Source organism: Mercenaria mercenaria, chromosome 6 (genome assembly GCF_021730395.1).
Source record: "Mercenaria mercenaria strain notata chromosome 6, MADL_Memer_1, whole genome shotgun sequence".
Lineage (NCBI taxonomy): Eukaryota > Metazoa > Mollusca > Bivalvia > Venerida > Veneridae > Mercenaria > Mercenaria mercenaria.
In genome coordinates, this window is record NC_069366.1 from 680,963 (window position 1) to 699,229 (window position 18,267).

Here is an 18,267-nt window from a genome sequence, read left to right on the forward strand (position 1 = left end):
AAGCTTTGTATTATTTTCCTCAGTTTAGACTAACAAGTGAGAAAGGCCTACAATGTCTGAACAAGAGTGACAAATGGTTCAGTATTTTTTGTGCTAATTAATAAAATGCTGAGACTGAACATTATATTATTAGTCAGTTTTGAATGTGTTCTAATAATATACATTACATCAACTGTTGAAATAGGATTTACATTTCGGTTATAATGCCGTCATTGTGCTAGTGTTTTTTGAATTTTAAATAAGTTGTATATAGATTGTAAGCTAATGGCACGTATATTTATATATAGATAATCTATTTATAATATTTTTGGAATGATTTAAATGAATGTAGAGTCTAGCTTTTGAAGAACAATATCTAATTTTTAAAAGAAATAAAAATAAAAATAACGTTACTGTTAATGTTTCGAACAGGCGTTCCAGCAAGCGAGTCAAAGAAAAAGAGCAACTTTTCTCCTGCTTGAAATGTCCAAAAACGCCGAATATGTAAACACAAGACAAAGTATGATTTTACTTATTATCTCCCTTTATTTAAGTTAATGTAATTTCTTGCCAGATTTAATTTACTGTATTCATCTATTTTAATTCAAGTATATGTATTACTAATTAAATATTAAACAAAAAATGCAAAGTTGAAATAATTTTAATTACTTTTACCAAAATAAACCCTTTCGATTGTTGAACATTGTTTTATTTATATAGTTCTAAATTGTTGGATCAGTCAACTCTGGTTTCACTACAGTCACGCATAAATCTTTCGCCTTTTACTAAAGATTTCCGTGCAGTGGAACAATCAATGAGTCTGTAGACTTATTTCTGAAATCCTCTGAAAAGAGGGTACACCAACAAGTAAACACAATAATAAAAAAAAAAGTAGCATAATAGATGTCCGTGAAGCTATGCGAATTTACCGAAATTAAACTTTGTTATTTCATATAAAGCTGAATAAAAAGAGATTTCTTCTGTTATCAATTAACAAATCCAACACGAGAAAATGGATCAAGTCATTTTGTATGCCAGATACGAAGATTTTTTTTAATGAAACTCGTAACCATTTTTTTCTTCGTCTTTGTTAGTGAAAGAAAATACAAAGTTTAGAGCTAAGCCAAAAAGCTTCATATATGTTCTTTCCACAATGTCAACTTATCAAATAACTGAGGTGACTATAACATGATATTATTATCTAGATAATATGGTGGCATATTTCTGCGAACTACATATCCACTTATTTATCTCGAAATTTTTCTTAAAAATGTCACTTATTCAATTATTATCTGACAAGTGACTGTTTCTTATCCACTAAAGTATCTAAACAGTTAGTGCCCACTACTGTCATCCACATAATTACTTAAGTTAACTATGTATCTTGATTTTTGTCAATTATGATTAGGCCTACGATATCTAAAAATAAACACGGTTCGGTCCTCCTCTACATCAAAGCGAGGTGGCTGCATTTGCTGCTAATCATTTTGTTAAATACTGGAAAACATGATATATTAGGAATTCTTGCTTTAAATCAGAATAACAAATATTTTTTGCAAACCATTCAGCTTCTGAAATATCTTTCAAAATAAATACATTTTCATTGCCTGCCATTGCCTAAATACACACCGATCTAGTCCTTGATGGATAATTTTGGTCTTTATTTGATTATTTATGATGAAAACTGCAACAAACCTTACACTCGATATTTTTTTTTACTATAAATAAGAAGGACAAAATAAATCTTCTTTCCAAATCATTCAGCCTTTTTTATTTCTCTGACGGCCTGCCGTTGATATTATGCACACTGATTTAGTCCTCGCTAGGTAGCTTTGGTTTTCTTGAGATTATTGTGAAAGGGAACACCATAAACATGCGCAACAAATATACCTCGCAGTCAGTATAAATTATGTCAGTAAGATATACAATTTAAAAAGCCCTGCTCCCGTCCTACCTTTTAACCTTGAATTGTCACTGAAAAAACATGAAAATCCTGACTATGAACAGTGACACCTATCAAAATAGAGGTTATTTTATATGAAATTCTGTATGAAATACCTGTGGTTTTGCGTGCTAAGTGTGGCACGTGGCCGTTAACTGTTACCTATTGTAATCATGGGTTGCATACACACAAAAGAATTTGAATAGCCGCGGAGCAGGGCTTTAAAACAAGTGGAGATGTACAAGATTTACCCTATAGATCTGTTACACCCTAAACTCAACTATAAATCAAAGAAGGCATTATGGAAAGTGCTCACCGAAAAAAAAAATCGAAAAAAAATGGGTAACTGACTGGTAATTTTTAGATGTTCCATTGCCCAGTATTCCTACTGATGACAATGCTCATTTCGTTCTTTTATTTTTAGATGTTCCCTTGCCCAGTATTCCTACTGATGATGATGACGACGTTGGTTATTATAATCAGAATACAAGTCGTTCTACAATGTCTTCTAGTGACTCGAACTCAAGTAGAGAGATACTAGAGGGCTTGGAGGTAATCACCCAATAATCAGTTTTATAATAACGTGGGCTACTTCAATGAATTTGTTATTTTAAACAAAGACATAATCATTGTACAGTCGCGTTTCCAAAGCAACAAAGTCGTTTGTCGCGTAGTCACGTGATGAATAGAGATTAATGGTAGACTTTCTTTTTATAGAATTAATTGCATCTTATAATGTGCAGTGAGATTTTTCTTGCACTTTTCTATCTAATTACTTGTTTCTTTTTTATTTTCGCCAGACATCTTATTCTAGCCATGCATTTTGTTTATTCATAATTCTGCTTTCTGAACAACAGAATTCATCGAGTAGTGTAAGTTGCAGCCTTTTCCTGTTGCTTATGTAGCCCGACTCTTCGTTTTCCGCTAGGTGTATTTTTAGCTTCAAGTGTCAGGTTATGCCAGTTAGACATCAGCTATCATTATTCCATCGACCAACATTACGTAAATATATAAAAACAAGACCTTTTCCGCTGTCCAGTACGAAAATATAAAATTGAGCCGCACCATGAGAAAACCAACATAGTGCATTTGCGACCAGCATGTATCCAGACCAGCCGGCGCATTCGCGCAGTCTGGTCAGAATCCATGCTGTTCGCTAACGGTTTCTCTAATGGTAATAGGCTTTGAAAGCGAACAGCATGGATCCTGGATACATGCTGGTCGCAATCGCACTGTATTGGTTTTCTCAGCCTTTGCTTTAGACACTCTTCTGTTTTTTTTTTTTCTCTAAATTGAAATTCTGTGTTTTATTCATATAGATTGGGTAAAGTATGTTTTATTTTTAAAAGTGAAATCAGTATATATACATATAATTATATTATTCATATCACATTGGAAACGTAAGAATGTGTTCAGTTTATGACATATTTATGACGGAGAGGTAGTAAATTATTTCATAAGTCAAATATATAGCCAAAATCAAATTGTAGATAGGGCTATAATATGTGTCGCTGTTTTATGAATTATTCAATATTCAAATTTTTGAAGACTGACATTCCGGTTGGAAGATGCAGAATCTTAGAAAAATCATTCTATAAAAGTAGTCCCTCGTTAATAAATACTTTTCGTTCTGTATGAAGTAAAAAGTCGCAATGGAATCAGTAAATTACTCAATTTACTGAGGGTTTCTAGCGATCCAAACATATAGTTATCGGGTGCCAAGCTAGTGCCGTTTCATTGTATATATTTTGAACAGCCCTAATAACCCGCTATTTTCTTTTGCCAGTATCTTAAAAAATACCGAAGATACAATTTTGAAATTTGTCTTATCTTTAGAACAAAAATTGTAAATCTCTAATTTTATTCATTTTACGGCCGCAACCTATTTGTAAAATTCAAAGATGTGATTTTAGAAAATGAGTGAATTACCATTTATAAAATAACAGACATGTATATTGTGATTTTTACTATAAATTATGAAATATCACAGATATATTAAATGTTGAAGTCTGTTCTTTTTATAGTAGGGTAGAGTATAAGGTGCACTTATACGTCCTTGCTATTGAGCTAGCTTTTATAGCGACGTGGTAGTGTGTCCGTCTTAGGTGTGAGAGGTCCCGGGTTCGATTCCCGGTCAGGCCTGAAGTATTTTCAGCCTGTTACATTTTCACCAACGTCATGTTTATTTTTGTTATCTTTTTCTTCCCACATATATAACGTTTTAGGGGGAAAAAACCAAGTTGCGGGCAAGCTGCTTTGTTCAGTATAATTATTTTGTATATATACTGTTTTATCACGCTACCAATGCGCAGGCTATTATTATAGATCTAGGCCTATATGACTTTGCTTTGCGTTCTACGTGTTGTACGTAATGACCTTCCATGCCAGACTGGTGAAGTCGCTTTCTTTGAATCATTTTGGCTTAACCTATTTGGGTGCGAAACCTCGCTTTGGGTGTGAGTTAGCCCAGCTCAAACACAATGTTTGTTTGAGGAAGATCGGTGTGCCCGCCCATAGCTTAAATAAATGCTCGGGGTGGGTGGGGTGGCGGTTTGCACACGGAATCTTTCTCTGCTGTCAACAGCTGGAAAAGTCGCCGTAAAACCTAACTGTGTCGGTGTAACAGTAAACCCAACTAAAACGAAGCGGCGTGCATTTTGAAATCCGATCGACTATAGATTATTTCCTCATTCAGATTGAACTACATGTGCATTTTCTTAATGTTAGAAACAATAGTTAGGATTAAAAACCAAATGGGTTGTTCTGCAGAGGTGTTCCGACACAAAGGGAAATAATCTCAAACTTTGCTGTATTTGAATTAGCTCCCTTTATTTAAAACTGGATCAGCTATTACAGAATCAAAAGTTCAAAAACAGTTGCAATATTTAGATTTTGATTTCAACTAAAAATAAAAGTAATTATTTTTTTTCTTAAACAAAATAAAATTTTATTTGAAATAAAAGTAAACCTGGCGTATTGATAAGTTTTTACCAAATAAATACATCATGAATACCTTAGTGTTTAACTCTGGTTTCACTACAGCCACGTATAAATCTTTCGCCTTTTACTAAAGATTTCCGTGCAGTGGAACAATCAATGAGTCTGTAGACTTATTTCTGAAATCCACTGAAAAGAGGGTACAATAAAAACTAGCGAAAATATACACTAATGTCCAGAATGACCAGCGTGTATATGACGTTTAATTCATTTTACCTGCACAATGGGAAAAACTAAGTTCCTTACTGTGATATTCATTGTGAAATAAGAATTGAAAATCACACTTTTTTCGTTTCAAATACTTTGTAACATTCAAATCAAGAAAAAACATTAATACAGTCAAGTTGTATCTATACACGGGTGGTAAACGCGCAATCCAATTCCCACTGGGAATACGCCAAAAATGGGTTGCGCGACTTCCGGTGCTGGTGTTGCGCATCAATTATACAAAATCGAGGTAGGTGGGGTTTTGTTTTTGTAAATAATTACACATTTACGAGTGCTTTCGAAAAAAAAGCAAAATGCTATTCGACACAAAAATGAATAAGGATCATATGTATGAAATACCAACTTATTAATTTAAGAATCAGCTCTGTTATCACAAAAACTCTGATGGCTCGAGCTGTCAAAAAAGCATGGAATCATGAAAAATGCAAATTTTCTAACTCTTGTGCCTTCTTTCTGGAAATGTGACGCTTCGAATGATCAAACACGTGTAAAACAGTCATGAATATTAGATACACTTGAATGAAATGTTGCTTTTGGGGGAAAGATTGGCAAAAAAATAATCGGGAATGGGGTTGCGCCCGGGAATGGAGTTGCGCGTATACATTATACACATTATGATGTATATGAGCAACTCCATTCCCGGTGCGCAACCCCATTCCCGATGATTATTTTGTCAATTATGTCCCCGTTAGCAGGATTTGAAACAAATAATTTTGATATTCGTTACTTTATAACAGTTGAGATATCATAAAAAGCCTCAGATGTCCTCAGATTAGGCATATGAGGTCAGAAACTGCCATTTTTGTTGATTTCATACTTTTTCCACGTTTCGTGTCGCCAGAGTTTTTGTGATAATAGAGCCGAATCATAAATTACAAACCAGATATTTTACACATATGATGTATTATCATATCTGTGTCGAATAGCATTTTGCTTTTTTCGAGAAAATTTATTCTAGTCTCATACTAAGCAAAATCATAACTTCACATACCTCAATTTCGTCTTTTTTTTACGCGCAACACCAGTACCGGATGTTGCGCAACCCATTTTAAGCGTATTCCCGGCGGGAATTGGATTGCGCGTTTACCACCCGTGCTTTAGAGATAAAGCTGAGCCCGTTTTGGTTTTTAAAGAATGCATGTTTTAGGAGCAACCAAAAAGCTTCTTTCAAATTGAAAACAAGAAGGAAATGAGGAGAACGTTTGTCAACATTGGAACTTAGTGACCAAAGAATGAGAGTAGGAAATTTCAGCAAATTGACAAAATCTTAATTTACTTACATTAAAGAGAATGGAAATGCAGTACTGGAATAATAGAAAGTGTATTTTTTTCGTTAAAAATTGACATAGGAAAACAAAAACAATTGAAATTAAGATAAATCTATGTATGAAAATGGAAACTATTAGATGGTGTTTATGTTGTTCTATTCAGGTGATCAATGAACTGGACGAAGTTCTTAATGACGAGTCGAAGTCGGCGTCGGGGTAAGTACGGCTTATAATCACTCGCTTCTGTGGAGTTATATTTGATGGAACAATGCACTTTCAACAACGCAACATTTGATATTTTGTAAATGTTTTTTTTTCTTTAATTCTCCAGGCTTGCTTTTAAGTAAATGTGGTCAGTAAAGTATCTATTGAAAATTGTTCATATTACGACCTACATAGACACCCCCGCCCCACTCCCGCAACCCCGGTTTTAAAAGTGTCCATCGATAATTCATCGAATTTCATTCGGAGGAAAAGTCATAAAAGCAATACACTATAGTTGTCCTGCCCTACATAAGAAGAAAATAAAATTATGTCAGATGAAAAGTAAATATTTACACCCCTGTTTCATCATTCAAATCAAATATTTGAAATCATATTAAATCCGAAAAGTAAGTCATTACCTACACGTGCAGTCCGTTGCCATGGTTTAAACGCTCTGATACAGGAATTGTTGCAGGAAATGTTTATTTCTGTGACACTCATTCCTCATTCGTAATAACGTCGCTAGTGGTATGACAATGGTCATGTAAATACATTAATTTGATACAACAAAGAGATCTTTTTCTACACTATGAACTATACCCACGAAGGTAATCTGTAAAGAAAATTATATATGTCGATTAAACTGACTGTTTTTCTTTCCAGAAATGCACAACGTAATATTTCACTCAGTGTGGTTGAGAAGACAAGCCCCATGCTTGTTTCACCTGCAAAAAACCGAGCGCGTCCTCCTGCTGTTTATAACATGAAGAGTAGTTTTAAATCAGATGACGGGACAGAGGCTCCGACTTATGACTTTATTCCAGAACCTGATTATTCACCACCGCCGTCACCGACGAATCGGTCGGGAAGTGAGTTTTCATCAGGAATAGGGTCACTTGAAGGAGACAAACACTCTTCTGGTGTGTATAAGCAAGTTATAACCCGTAGAGACTCGGATAATGAAAAGCAAGTGACAAACCATAGGGTGTCTGGGAACTATAATCAAGTGATACGGAAAGAACCGCAGAATACACGGTCATCCGGAGACTATACAAAAGCTATTAAACCCGCCCCTGGTGCAGTCAATGTTATGTCTAATTTCACTGAAATCCCAAAACTAAAACGAATTGGATCTAAAGACACAATTGAAAAAACAGACGAGGTTGAAAAAGTAAGTCCAAGGGAAAAAAGTCCGCGCGATTCTGATCAACCTGAGTACACAAATAATAAAATATCTGTGAAACAGATGCAAGCAAACATAGAAAACACTTACGTTAATGAAGTAAAAGATAAACCTGAAGAGAAATCCGAAAAAATACCCAGTCCGAGAGATAAAAGTAAGTCTCCGGCACCGGCACCGCCAGGACAACGACGTGCGCCGCCGCCACCCCCCGGCAGTATACCTCCAGCACCTCCACCATGTAACGCACCAGTACCGCCGGCTGCTCCGCCACCATTATGGCACGTAAAGCAGACAAAGGGAAAATTGAAACAAGTTCACTGGACACGAACACCGAAGCCATTGGTAAGGAAAAAGTTTATTTTCTCTGTATATAAAAGGTTTATCGAATATTATACGATGGGCCGATTCATTATTTGATTCTCAGCAGGCTATAAGTCCACCGTGTTTCCCGTCGAAAAAAGTTTATTACATGTATATATACGTTTGCGTTAGGCATCTAGAAATCTGCTGCACAAGACAGGTGATGAACTTCTGCTTAAAGATGCCATCGATTATAAAGACTCCCATGAACTGATCAGTGATAGATATTGTCTGTTCAACACATTATGTATGTAAATGCAACTGATAAAACAGACTACATATATTTATAGGTTATTAGCTTTGTATCGGGAAATATGCACGAGTTCTTCAGTGGAAATATTGCGCGACTTTAGGAGCGCAATATTCTTCCGCTGAAGAACGAGTGCATATTTCCCGATGCAAAGATAATAACCTTTTTATTACATACGCATCTACACGTATATATATTATGTAAGTTTCATAAATATGTTCAATAGCCTGAATAGGATTGACAATACTGAACTAAATAGAAAAAATAGTGCAACAACACACACTGAATTACGCCATGCACCCGATATGAAATTCAGGCGTCAGTGTATGGAAAAATATTGACGTTTCCGGTACCAGTGTAACTTAACGGGGAATAGAAACGAGTATGTAATAAATTTAATGATATATCGCAAACTGTGATTTGTGGTTGAATAAAATCATTGTACAGAGTTCAGATGCGAAGGAATGGTATAACCATAACGCATTTGAAAGACAAACAATGATTTTATTCAAGAGAAAACACGATATCAATGACAATTATCTATATGGGCCGCGCCATATTTGCTTGTTTTGTGTGGTTTTCTTTTCCAGCGCACCGCTACGACGTACAAATAGTGCATGATAGTGTTGCAAAATAACACAGTTTCAGTCAACTTTGTTGAATAGGGAAATGAATCGGGTCGTGTTAGAATATTAAAAATGTTTTAGTAAAAAGTAACTCTATTTTTTTTATGGTGATACTGGCATTACGCAATCAGTTGCTATATACAGGGTTCCTCTATACATATATTTTTGTCTACCTACTGGTTTCATATCATAATCATCAGGGCAGACATATAAAAAATCTCTCTCTCTCTCTCTCTCTATATATATATATATATTGAGATTTCTCTCTTTGTTCAAATTTTCTATTTTTATTGAATTCCAACGGAATGTCCTCGAAGTAAAGTGGTTTTGTGACAACAAAGTAACATTCAATCGTCAGGGAGGATAAGTAACAAGGAGAGAAAGGCAGACTGTTATTCTATATAAACATTTTACTTTTTCATGTTTTGCTGATGATAAGCACGTTCTTATTTTATTTAGGTTCAACATTCTATTTGGGAACGGCCACATGATATGACAGCTAGGTTAAATCTCAGCCTCCTTGAAGACCAGTTTTCTCTTAAAGAGAGAGATCCTCCGCCGTCGCCAGGTAAAAATATTTGGATATTCCACTTACAATTCACTGCAGTCGATTAGACACAGCAGTCAATTTAAACCATAACAGGATCGAACATCCATTAACACGAGGAAGCAAACGTGCAAGCCGATGTGCCGTCCCAGCTGCTCGAGTAAGAACCGTACCAGTCACTGTTAAATCAAAATCTTGTCATGCATTATCAAAAATAAAATTTCTTTTGCCATTTTACATCATTTGCATTCTAAAAATACCGACTGATTGAAATAAGAATGTTTCATTTTGAAGCACATACATCTTAAAACAAAGCAGTAATATACATATGTAAAGTGGTATTGAAACAAACCGGCGCCGTAATCTAACATTTCTTTCATTCTTTCTGTCCACCCGCTTAGCTAAATAGAGAGAGCGCAGATCTACTGATCGCGGGGTCGTGAGTTCTCCGTATATTATCTGTGAGAATTGACAAAAGACAGTGTGTCTGAAATCATTCGTCCTTCAGCTCGCAAGATCCAAAACAAGCAAATTTTCGATCTTTGTAAGGTGAACCATAAAAGAAAACGTGAAAACCTTCTTCGGAATTATATTAATCAAAGATGAATTTCTGTTTAGGTTCAAAATCACCATCAGTAGGCAAACAACAGCTGTTAGTAGACGCAAAACGAGCCCAGATTCTTGACATTTTCATGTCTGGTTTAAAGAGTGAAGGTACCAGAAAACTGGTAGATGTCTTGAACAGTGTTACTGAACACGATAGTTTTCCTGCTGAAAAACTCACCACTATAAGAAGGTATAAAATTTACTATTTCCGCATTTACTATAGATATCATTCTAAATCCGTCATAGCTTTTGATTTTCAAACGTATCTACGCTTTTAATATTAGCGATAGTAAGCCCTAGTAAAGTCAGTGCCTGCACAATAACACGTGGTACATGACTGTAAATATATTTTGATAGGACATTTGTTATAATATGTCAATTTTGGACTTAGAATTTTTTTGAAATTTCTTCCCTTTGTTGTTCTTGTCTAGGCGGAGCTCTTGTTTTCTACGTTGTAATTATCATTTACAGAAGGTAATATCGGAAGTTTAAAGAAAAAAGTAATGTTTTCTTTTGTAATTCCCACACCAAAACCTTTTAAGAAATGTACTAGAAAAATGTTAGATTACTTCTTAAAGGCAATGTTGTCTTCTTGTTAACATGGAGTGAATGCATGTAATAGCATTCGGTTAATAATCCCAAAGTTCACAGTCAAAGTAACATTGAATGCCTTTATTAAATGAGCCGCACCATGAGAAAACCTATATAGTGCATTTGCGTCCAGCACGGATCCAGACAAGCCTGCGCATCCGCGCAGTCTGGTCAGGATCCATGCTGTTCGCTAACGGTTTCTCTCATTGCAATAGGCTTTGAAAGCGAACAGCGTGCATCCTGACCAGACTGCGAGGAAGCTCAGGCTGGTCTGGATCCATGCTGGTCGCAAATGCACTATGCTGGTTTTCTCATGGTGTGGCTCATTTATTTTCTGTCACCAGGTATCAGCCAACAGAGGATGAAATTGATATGTACAAAGCTTACGCCAACAAGAAGCACGAGTTACATCCTGTAGATCAGTTTATGCTCGAATTATGTGAAATTCCTTGCCTTAGTATTAGAATAGATATTTGCCTGACACTTTGGGAATTTCCATGGCAATTTGAATCCACGTGCCAGGTAAAGCAAATTCCGTTTGTTCGTTTTAAGTATCGTGTAAAGCTTGACTGTACTTGAATTGAATTTTAAGAATTCATTTAAAAATGACTTCACCAAGTAGTAAATTAAAAGTCATGGCTATTTTTTACGACTATCAAAGTTGCTAAAGATACATTAATATTGATTTCGTCTGCAAACTTGATACTTTCGCAAGTTCCCAAAGATATGTTAATTTTGTTTTCGTCTGCAGAATCATTTAGCAAGTTCCCAAAAGATATGTTAATATTGTTTTCGTCTGCAGAATCATTTAGCAAGATCCCAAAGCTATGTTAATGTTGTTTTCGTCTGCAGAATCATTTAGCAAGTTCCCAAAGCTATTTTAATGTTGTTTTCGTCTGCAGAATCATTTAGCAAGTTCCCAAAAGATATGTTAATATTGATTTCGTCTGCAGAATACTTTTGTAAGTTCCAAAGATGTTAATATTGATTTCGTCTGCAGAATACTTTTGTAAGTTCCAAAGATGTTAATATTGATTTCGTCTGCAGAATACTTTTGTAAGTTCCAAAGATGTTAATATTGATTTCGTCTGCAGAGTCGTTTCGCACGTTGACAAAAATATGTAAATAATGTTTTCGTCTGCAGAGTTCTTTCATAAAATATGTTGATATTGTTTTCGTCTGCAAAATACTTTCACAAGTGAGAAAATATAAAATACATGTATTTCAGCTTGTTGACCAAGTTCATGCGGCATGTGATGAGCTTTTGAACAGTCAGATGTTTGTTCTTGTACTAGAATACCTTCTTGCTATTGGAAATCACTTGAACAGAAACTGGTCGGAAAGTCACGTGTCTGCGGGCTTTCAAGTTACTTCTTTAGATAAGGTATTCGTATTCGGTATTTCTACGGCCTAGTTTGTTCCCGTTAAGATACATGTATATACATTTGACTTGTTTCGACCAACCAAAGTTCAGATCAACTTTACACCATCAGAAAATATTGTCGCATTTTACATGTAGGCCTACGACTTCTGTTTTACTTTATTTTGCAGAGTCTGGTTATTTTAACAGTTGTATTACATGTTTCTAGAGAAATTTTCTTTGGACCTTTCGTGCGCACAAGACTGGACTAATATTACCATAAACACAGAATATTTAGACCAAGTACACACAACAACAAAACCTTCTGTATGAGAGATTGTTGGTCTTATATTGATTTTCACTTTATCTCTTAAATAAAAAATTTAGGTCATGCAATGTACTGATTATATTTACAGATTTTAAGTACTCGTGGCAAGGATACAGGTTACACACTGATACATTTCCTTGTTGAGCAACTGCGCATGTCTGATCCTGGACTACTACAGTGGACAGAAACTGTACAAATGGTGAAGAAATGTGAACAGATTTCTGTGAAGTCTGTAGCAGCAGAAAGTGAAGGTATTTCCTTTTCATCGGTTCATATACAACTATGTTAGTCATCACTGTCTTAAAACTTATTTTTGGGGGAAGTTGTAAAGAAAGCTTGCAGTTTATTTGTATGAGCATTGGGTCTGCTCCCTAAAACAGAATGGTACATTTGGCATGTGGGTCATATTCATTGACATTTCAGGTCTGACATTTAGACTAAGACTTATTGTTAACCTATCTTTCTTCTGTGTCTCAGTTAAATTAGCAAAGAACGAAATGAAACTTCTGACCGTTTCCAGTCAGTGTTAAATTATTTGTTTGTTTTACCTTTGTTTTCTGATTTACTTTAACGTATTTTGTGTTAATGTCTTCTAAAATATTTTCTTTTCGGATGGAGGGGGTTGGGTGGGGGATGAGGCTTCATAATGAAATGTGGCTATTCATGTTAAATCTTCTGTATCATAGTTTCTAGTCTAAATTTCAGACTTCAAGCATTGATGAATACCTGACTAGATTCAACGGTGTTGTTATGAACAAATTTGACGATCTCTCTTTTAATTGAAAGAAACGAATTATTATAGTGGAAGTTGAATATTTTATGCATGTTTTATACTCTCATTAGACTATGGCTTTGAACATATGTCTATTAACAGCATATAGTAGCACAGGCAATTAAACAAAATCCAATGTAAAATATCTTTAAAAATGATTTGCCAGATAAAGTGTACACAAAATACATATATTATCTTCTCCTTTCAGTATTAAAAGGCGATTTGTCAAAAGTGAAACGGCATTTAAAAACATTAAAATCCCAGGCAGTATGTTGTTCGAGACAAGACAACAAATTTCAACAGGATGCTCAGGTTACTTATTCTTATTACTCCGAATGCTATTCATCAAACCCGGTTACATGTTCAACGGAAGACGAGGCCATGCTTTAAGGCTGAACACCACTAAATCCGGCTGTTCTTTATTTCATATAAAATCCACTTACTTTAAAACAGTTTTTCGACATTTTCTAGCATATCAGATTTTCAGAGACTTTTATTCCCAAAAAGAATGCTACACATACACATACACTGAAACGCGGTAGAGTAAAACGAAACATGATGCATTTGAGAAAGGGCACGAGAAAAGGAAGAAAGTTAGCACTATTTATATTTGGACTACTCGTGACAGACCTGCGGACGCTTATATTTGATTAGGCAGTGATCAGCCTAAAGCCGATCAGAACATATTTAGGCCTCGATCTTCTTAGTTTGTACCAACAGAAAAGGCGATCATATTTCTTATTTTATTTGTTTTATTTGTTTGGCTATATTTGTATGTTTTGCTCCATTTTATCAAATATTCAGATAGAACAAATTAAGTACCAGTTGAAAGTCGAACTCGTATTTCCTTACGTTACAGTATTCCCTCCTGACTTAACCTAACAATTCTAAAATACTTTATTACTTCGTTACTTGTGTAAAAATAGACTTCAACTTCATATTGTAACAAGTTATGATATTATTACAGAACTTGACTATTGAATATGAGATGAAACTGGAGAAGCTTGACAGACGTGCAGGGGAATTACATATCAAATACAGGAAAATACTGGTAAGTTACTACATAGACAAGTGGAAAATACTGGTAAGTTTCTACATAGACAGGTGGAAAATACTGGTAAGTTACTACATAGACAGGAAATTAAATTACTGCATAGACAGGAAAAAAACTAGTATGTTACTAAAAGGACAGGAAAACACTGGTAGTTACTGCATAGACTGAAAAATACTAGTAAGTTACTACAAAGACAGGAAAATACTGGTAGTTACTGCATAGACAGGAAAAATACTGTTAGGTTACTGCATAGACAGTAAAATACTGTTAAGTTACGGCATAAACACGTGAAATGTACTGGTAAGTTACTGCATAAAACAGGAAGTACTGGTAAGTTACTGCATAGACAGGAAAATACTGGTAAGTTACTGCATAGACAGGAAAATACTGGTAAGTTACTACTTAGACAGGAAAATACTGTCAAGTTACTACATAGACAGGAAAATACTGGTAAGTTGCTGCATAGACAGGAAAGTACTGGTAAGTTATTACTTAGACAGGAAAATACTGGTAATTACTACTTAGATAGGAAAATACTAGTAAGTCACTACATAGACAGGAAAATACTGGAAAGTTACTACTTAGACAGAAAAATAATGGTAAGTTTCTGCATAGACAAGAAAATACTGGTAAGTTACTAGTTAGACTTGAAAATACAGGTAATTTACTACTTAGACAGGAAAATACTGGTAATTTACTACTTAGACAGGAAAATACAGGTAATTTACTATTTAGACAGGAAAATACTGGTAAGTTACTACTTAGACAGGAAAATATTGGTAAGTTACTGCATAGACAGGAAAATACTGGTAAGTTACTACTTAGACAGGAAAATACTGGTAAGTTTCTGCATAGACAGGAAAATACTGGTAAGTTACTAATAGACAGGAAAATACTGGTAAGTTACTACTTAGACAAGAAAAAAAAGTAAGTTACTACTTAGACAGGAAAATACTGGTAAGTTGCTGCATAAACAGGAAAATACTGTTACCTTACTGCATAGACACGTGGAAGGTATGGTAAGTTACTGCATAGACAGGAAAATACTGGTAAGTTACTACTTAGACAGGAAAATACTGGTAATTTACTACTTAGACAGGAAAATACTGGTAAGTTACTGCATAGATAGGAAAATACTGGTAAGTTGCTGCATAAACAGGAAAATACTGTTACCTTACTGCATAGACACGTGGAAGGTACTGGTAAATTACTGCATAGACAGGAAAATACTGGTAAGTTACTACTTAGACCGGAAAATACTGGTAATTTACTTCTTAGACAGGAAAATACTGTTAAGTTACTGCATAGATAGGAAAATACTGGTAAGTTGCTGCATAGACAGAAAATACTGGTAAGTTACTGCATGGACACGTGGAAAGTACTCGTAAGTTACTGCATAGACAGGAAAATACTGGTAAGTTACTGCATAGACAGGAAAATAATTTTAAGTTACTGTATAGACAGGAAAATACTGGTAAGTTACTACTTAGACAGGAAAATACTGGTAAAGTGCTGCATAAACAGGAAAATACTGGTAAGTTGCTGCATAAACACGTTGAAAGTATTGGTAAATTACTACATAGACAGGAAAATGCTAGTACGTTACTGCGTAGACAGGAAAATACTACCAGTAGTATTTTCCTGTCTATGTAGTAACTTACCAGTATTTTCCTGTCTGAATAGTATCTTACCAGCACTTTCCTGTCTGTGCAGTAACTTACCAGTATTTTCCACGTGTTTATGTAGTAACTTACTAGTATTTTGCACGTATTTATGAAAATACAGGTAAGTTACTACATAAACACGTGGTAAATACTGGTGAGTTACTACATAAACACGCGGTAAATACTGGTAAGTTACTACATAAGCATGTGGAAAATACTGGTAAGTTACTACATAAGCATGTGGAAAATACTGGTAAGTTACTACATAAACACGTGGTAAATACTGGTAAGTTACTACATAAGCATGTGGAAAATACTGGTAAGTCTCTATATATGCATGTGGAATATACTGGTAAGTTACTGTATAGACGTGCAGGAAAATATTGGTAAGTCACAACATACAGGCAGTCTTTTTTATTATGGTCTGTAGCGCATTGTAACATCTAGTAGCGCATTTTTTTTGTACTTGGCGATGAAAGTGACAGCAAGTGACAGAACAGGGGAAGTAATTTGGAAATTTTAAATTGCAATAACTTCATTCCTTGATCGAATATAAGCTAAAAATGCTTCTGACGATTCATAGATATCATCTCAATCATATACATTGAAATTGTTTTGAAAATAAATATCATTATTTAATGACAATATTCTTTGAATCTTATTTCAGACACGATTTGGGGAGCCCCTTTACCAGAAATCCGATCAAATGTTTGCTGTTGTTGCAAACTTTGCTGATAAATTTAAAGTTGCAATAAAAGACTTAGACACAAAAACTGTGGAGAGAAAGTCAACATCGTGAAGAGGCAAGGGAAAGGGGAACAACTGTGTTGACGCACATAATAAACCTTGAAGAGGCAAACATTTGCACGTCTTCTTGTACCGTTTTATTTAACCTTTAGCCTGCTAAATTTCTAAAATGGACTAGTCCATCATTCAATTTGGGCAATACCATTTAATATTCGAATGGGTGTTTACTGAAAATTTATTGACTGAATAGCGAACAGTGCAGACCATGATCAGACTGCACGGATGTGCAGGCTGATCTTGGTCTGAACTGGTCGCAAAGGCAGAATCACTTGCCGCCAGCATGCTAAAGGTTAAACAGACCCAACTTGAGTGGGAATATATTAAAGATGCAGTGTTACCGTTTTCTTGCAATTAAGAGGTTTATTGACGTTATACTGACATAAAAAAAGAAACGTCTATAAATGTATATGTTTCATGATGCCATTTTATAATAAAATCTGTAACATTATACTTGTTTTCTTATTTTATTTTCTATTTTCTTTGATGGACATAAATTGTAGTTCAAATGACAGAAAGCATGCTTTAAGAGAAATATAAATTGTAGCTGTTATATCATCAACATGTTGAATTTATTGCGTAGATCATGATGGCACGTGTCAGAAAGATTTTATTATAAGATGAAAATCGTGGGCTGAGCGCGAACTATTGTAACTGTATTTAAATAAAGAACATATATAAATAAAGAATAAGGTGCTCCTCATAGAATAAACAAACGTGTTTGTGAACATGGTAGCCCTGACCAGCCTATAAACCGGGCCAGTCTATTTTATAAGTGTAGCGTGCAACAGGAGCGTGCCTTATTGCTAATATCTAAATATCTATAATAATAATAATTTTTCTTGGGCTATTTTGCCTAATGATTTTAACTATTCAAATATATAAATTTTCCTCAGGTTTCCTAACCTTATGATTGACTTCTATTCTAAGAAATGATTTATCTATGGAACAATTATATTTTAAATCTCAAAACATTTGAACAAATTTAATCATAAACTTATGAATTATTTCAAACTTTCAGAATATCCCCAACTCTCAAGCAGCTCTTCGTTCGAATGCTTATCTAAGGAATCTTAAATAGATCTCCTCTCTTTAAGAACTCTAAATATATTCCTATATAATATATCTCTATATATTCTAAACCCTTTCAAACATTTGCCCATGAGGTTTTACTGGAACAGTAAAATATTTTTAATGCCAGATATCTGAGATTTCTGTGCATCAGTAAATATAAGTACTGCTCCGATCCGACACTTACATGGACAGCCAGCAGACTGACTCTACAGCATTGGACAGATCTATTTATACCCCAGTCATATCCCGCAGCAAATAATTCGACTATTCTGATTGGCTAAAATTCTCAGTCATACCCCGCAACAAATATTAAAACTATTCTGATTGGTTAAAACTCTCAGCCTTCTTAATTCATAGAGCGCCTTCAAACTCGATATACTTTTATAAGCATCTAATGTCTAAGACCGATTCCCGCATTCAAAACAACAAA

At 34.8% G+C, this 18,267-nt stretch overlaps 1 protein-coding gene and 2 non-coding genes across 5 annotated transcripts; all 3 read left to right on the plus strand.

Annotated features, from left to right (window-relative positions):
* Positions 1 to 414: 414 nt before the first annotated feature.
* On the plus strand, positions 415 to 17,214 carry LOC128557555 (formin-F-like). Of its 3 annotated transcripts, XR_008371220.1 has the most exons (14): positions 415 to 499; positions 2,346 to 2,473; positions 2,779 to 2,793; positions 6,578 to 6,630; positions 7,282 to 8,143; positions 9,497 to 9,605; positions 10,203 to 10,380; positions 11,126 to 11,303; positions 12,010 to 12,165; positions 12,558 to 12,720; positions 13,450 to 13,553; positions 14,209 to 14,292; positions 16,627 to 16,847; positions 17,057 to 17,214. XR_008371220.1 is itself a non-coding variant. In XM_053544933.1 (13 exons), the coding sequence occupies exons 1-13, from the start codon at positions 463 to 465 to the stop codon at positions 16,756 to 16,758; spliced, it is 2,199 nt and encodes a 732-aa protein (XP_053400908.1). In that variant the 5' UTR covers positions 415 to 462; the 3' UTR covers positions 16,759 to 17,214. The 3 variants fall into 3 exon arrangements, 2 of the variants coding, with proteins under 2 accessions (XP_053400908.1, XP_053400909.1); XM_053544933.1 differs by having other exon boundaries at positions 16,627 to 17,214; XM_053544934.1 differs by lacking the exon at positions 2,779 to 2,793 and having other exon boundaries at positions 16,627 to 17,214.
* On the plus strand, positions 720 to 836 carry LOC128558168 (U5 spliceosomal RNA). Its single transcript, XR_008371557.1, has one exon. It is a non-coding gene; the product is annotated as a U5 spliceosomal RNA (small nuclear RNA).
* LOC128558169 (U5 spliceosomal RNA) lies at positions 4,944 to 5,060 on the plus strand. Its single transcript, XR_008371558.1, has one exon. It is a non-coding gene; the product is annotated as a U5 spliceosomal RNA (small nuclear RNA).
* Positions 17,215 to 18,267: the final 1,053 nt, after the last annotated feature.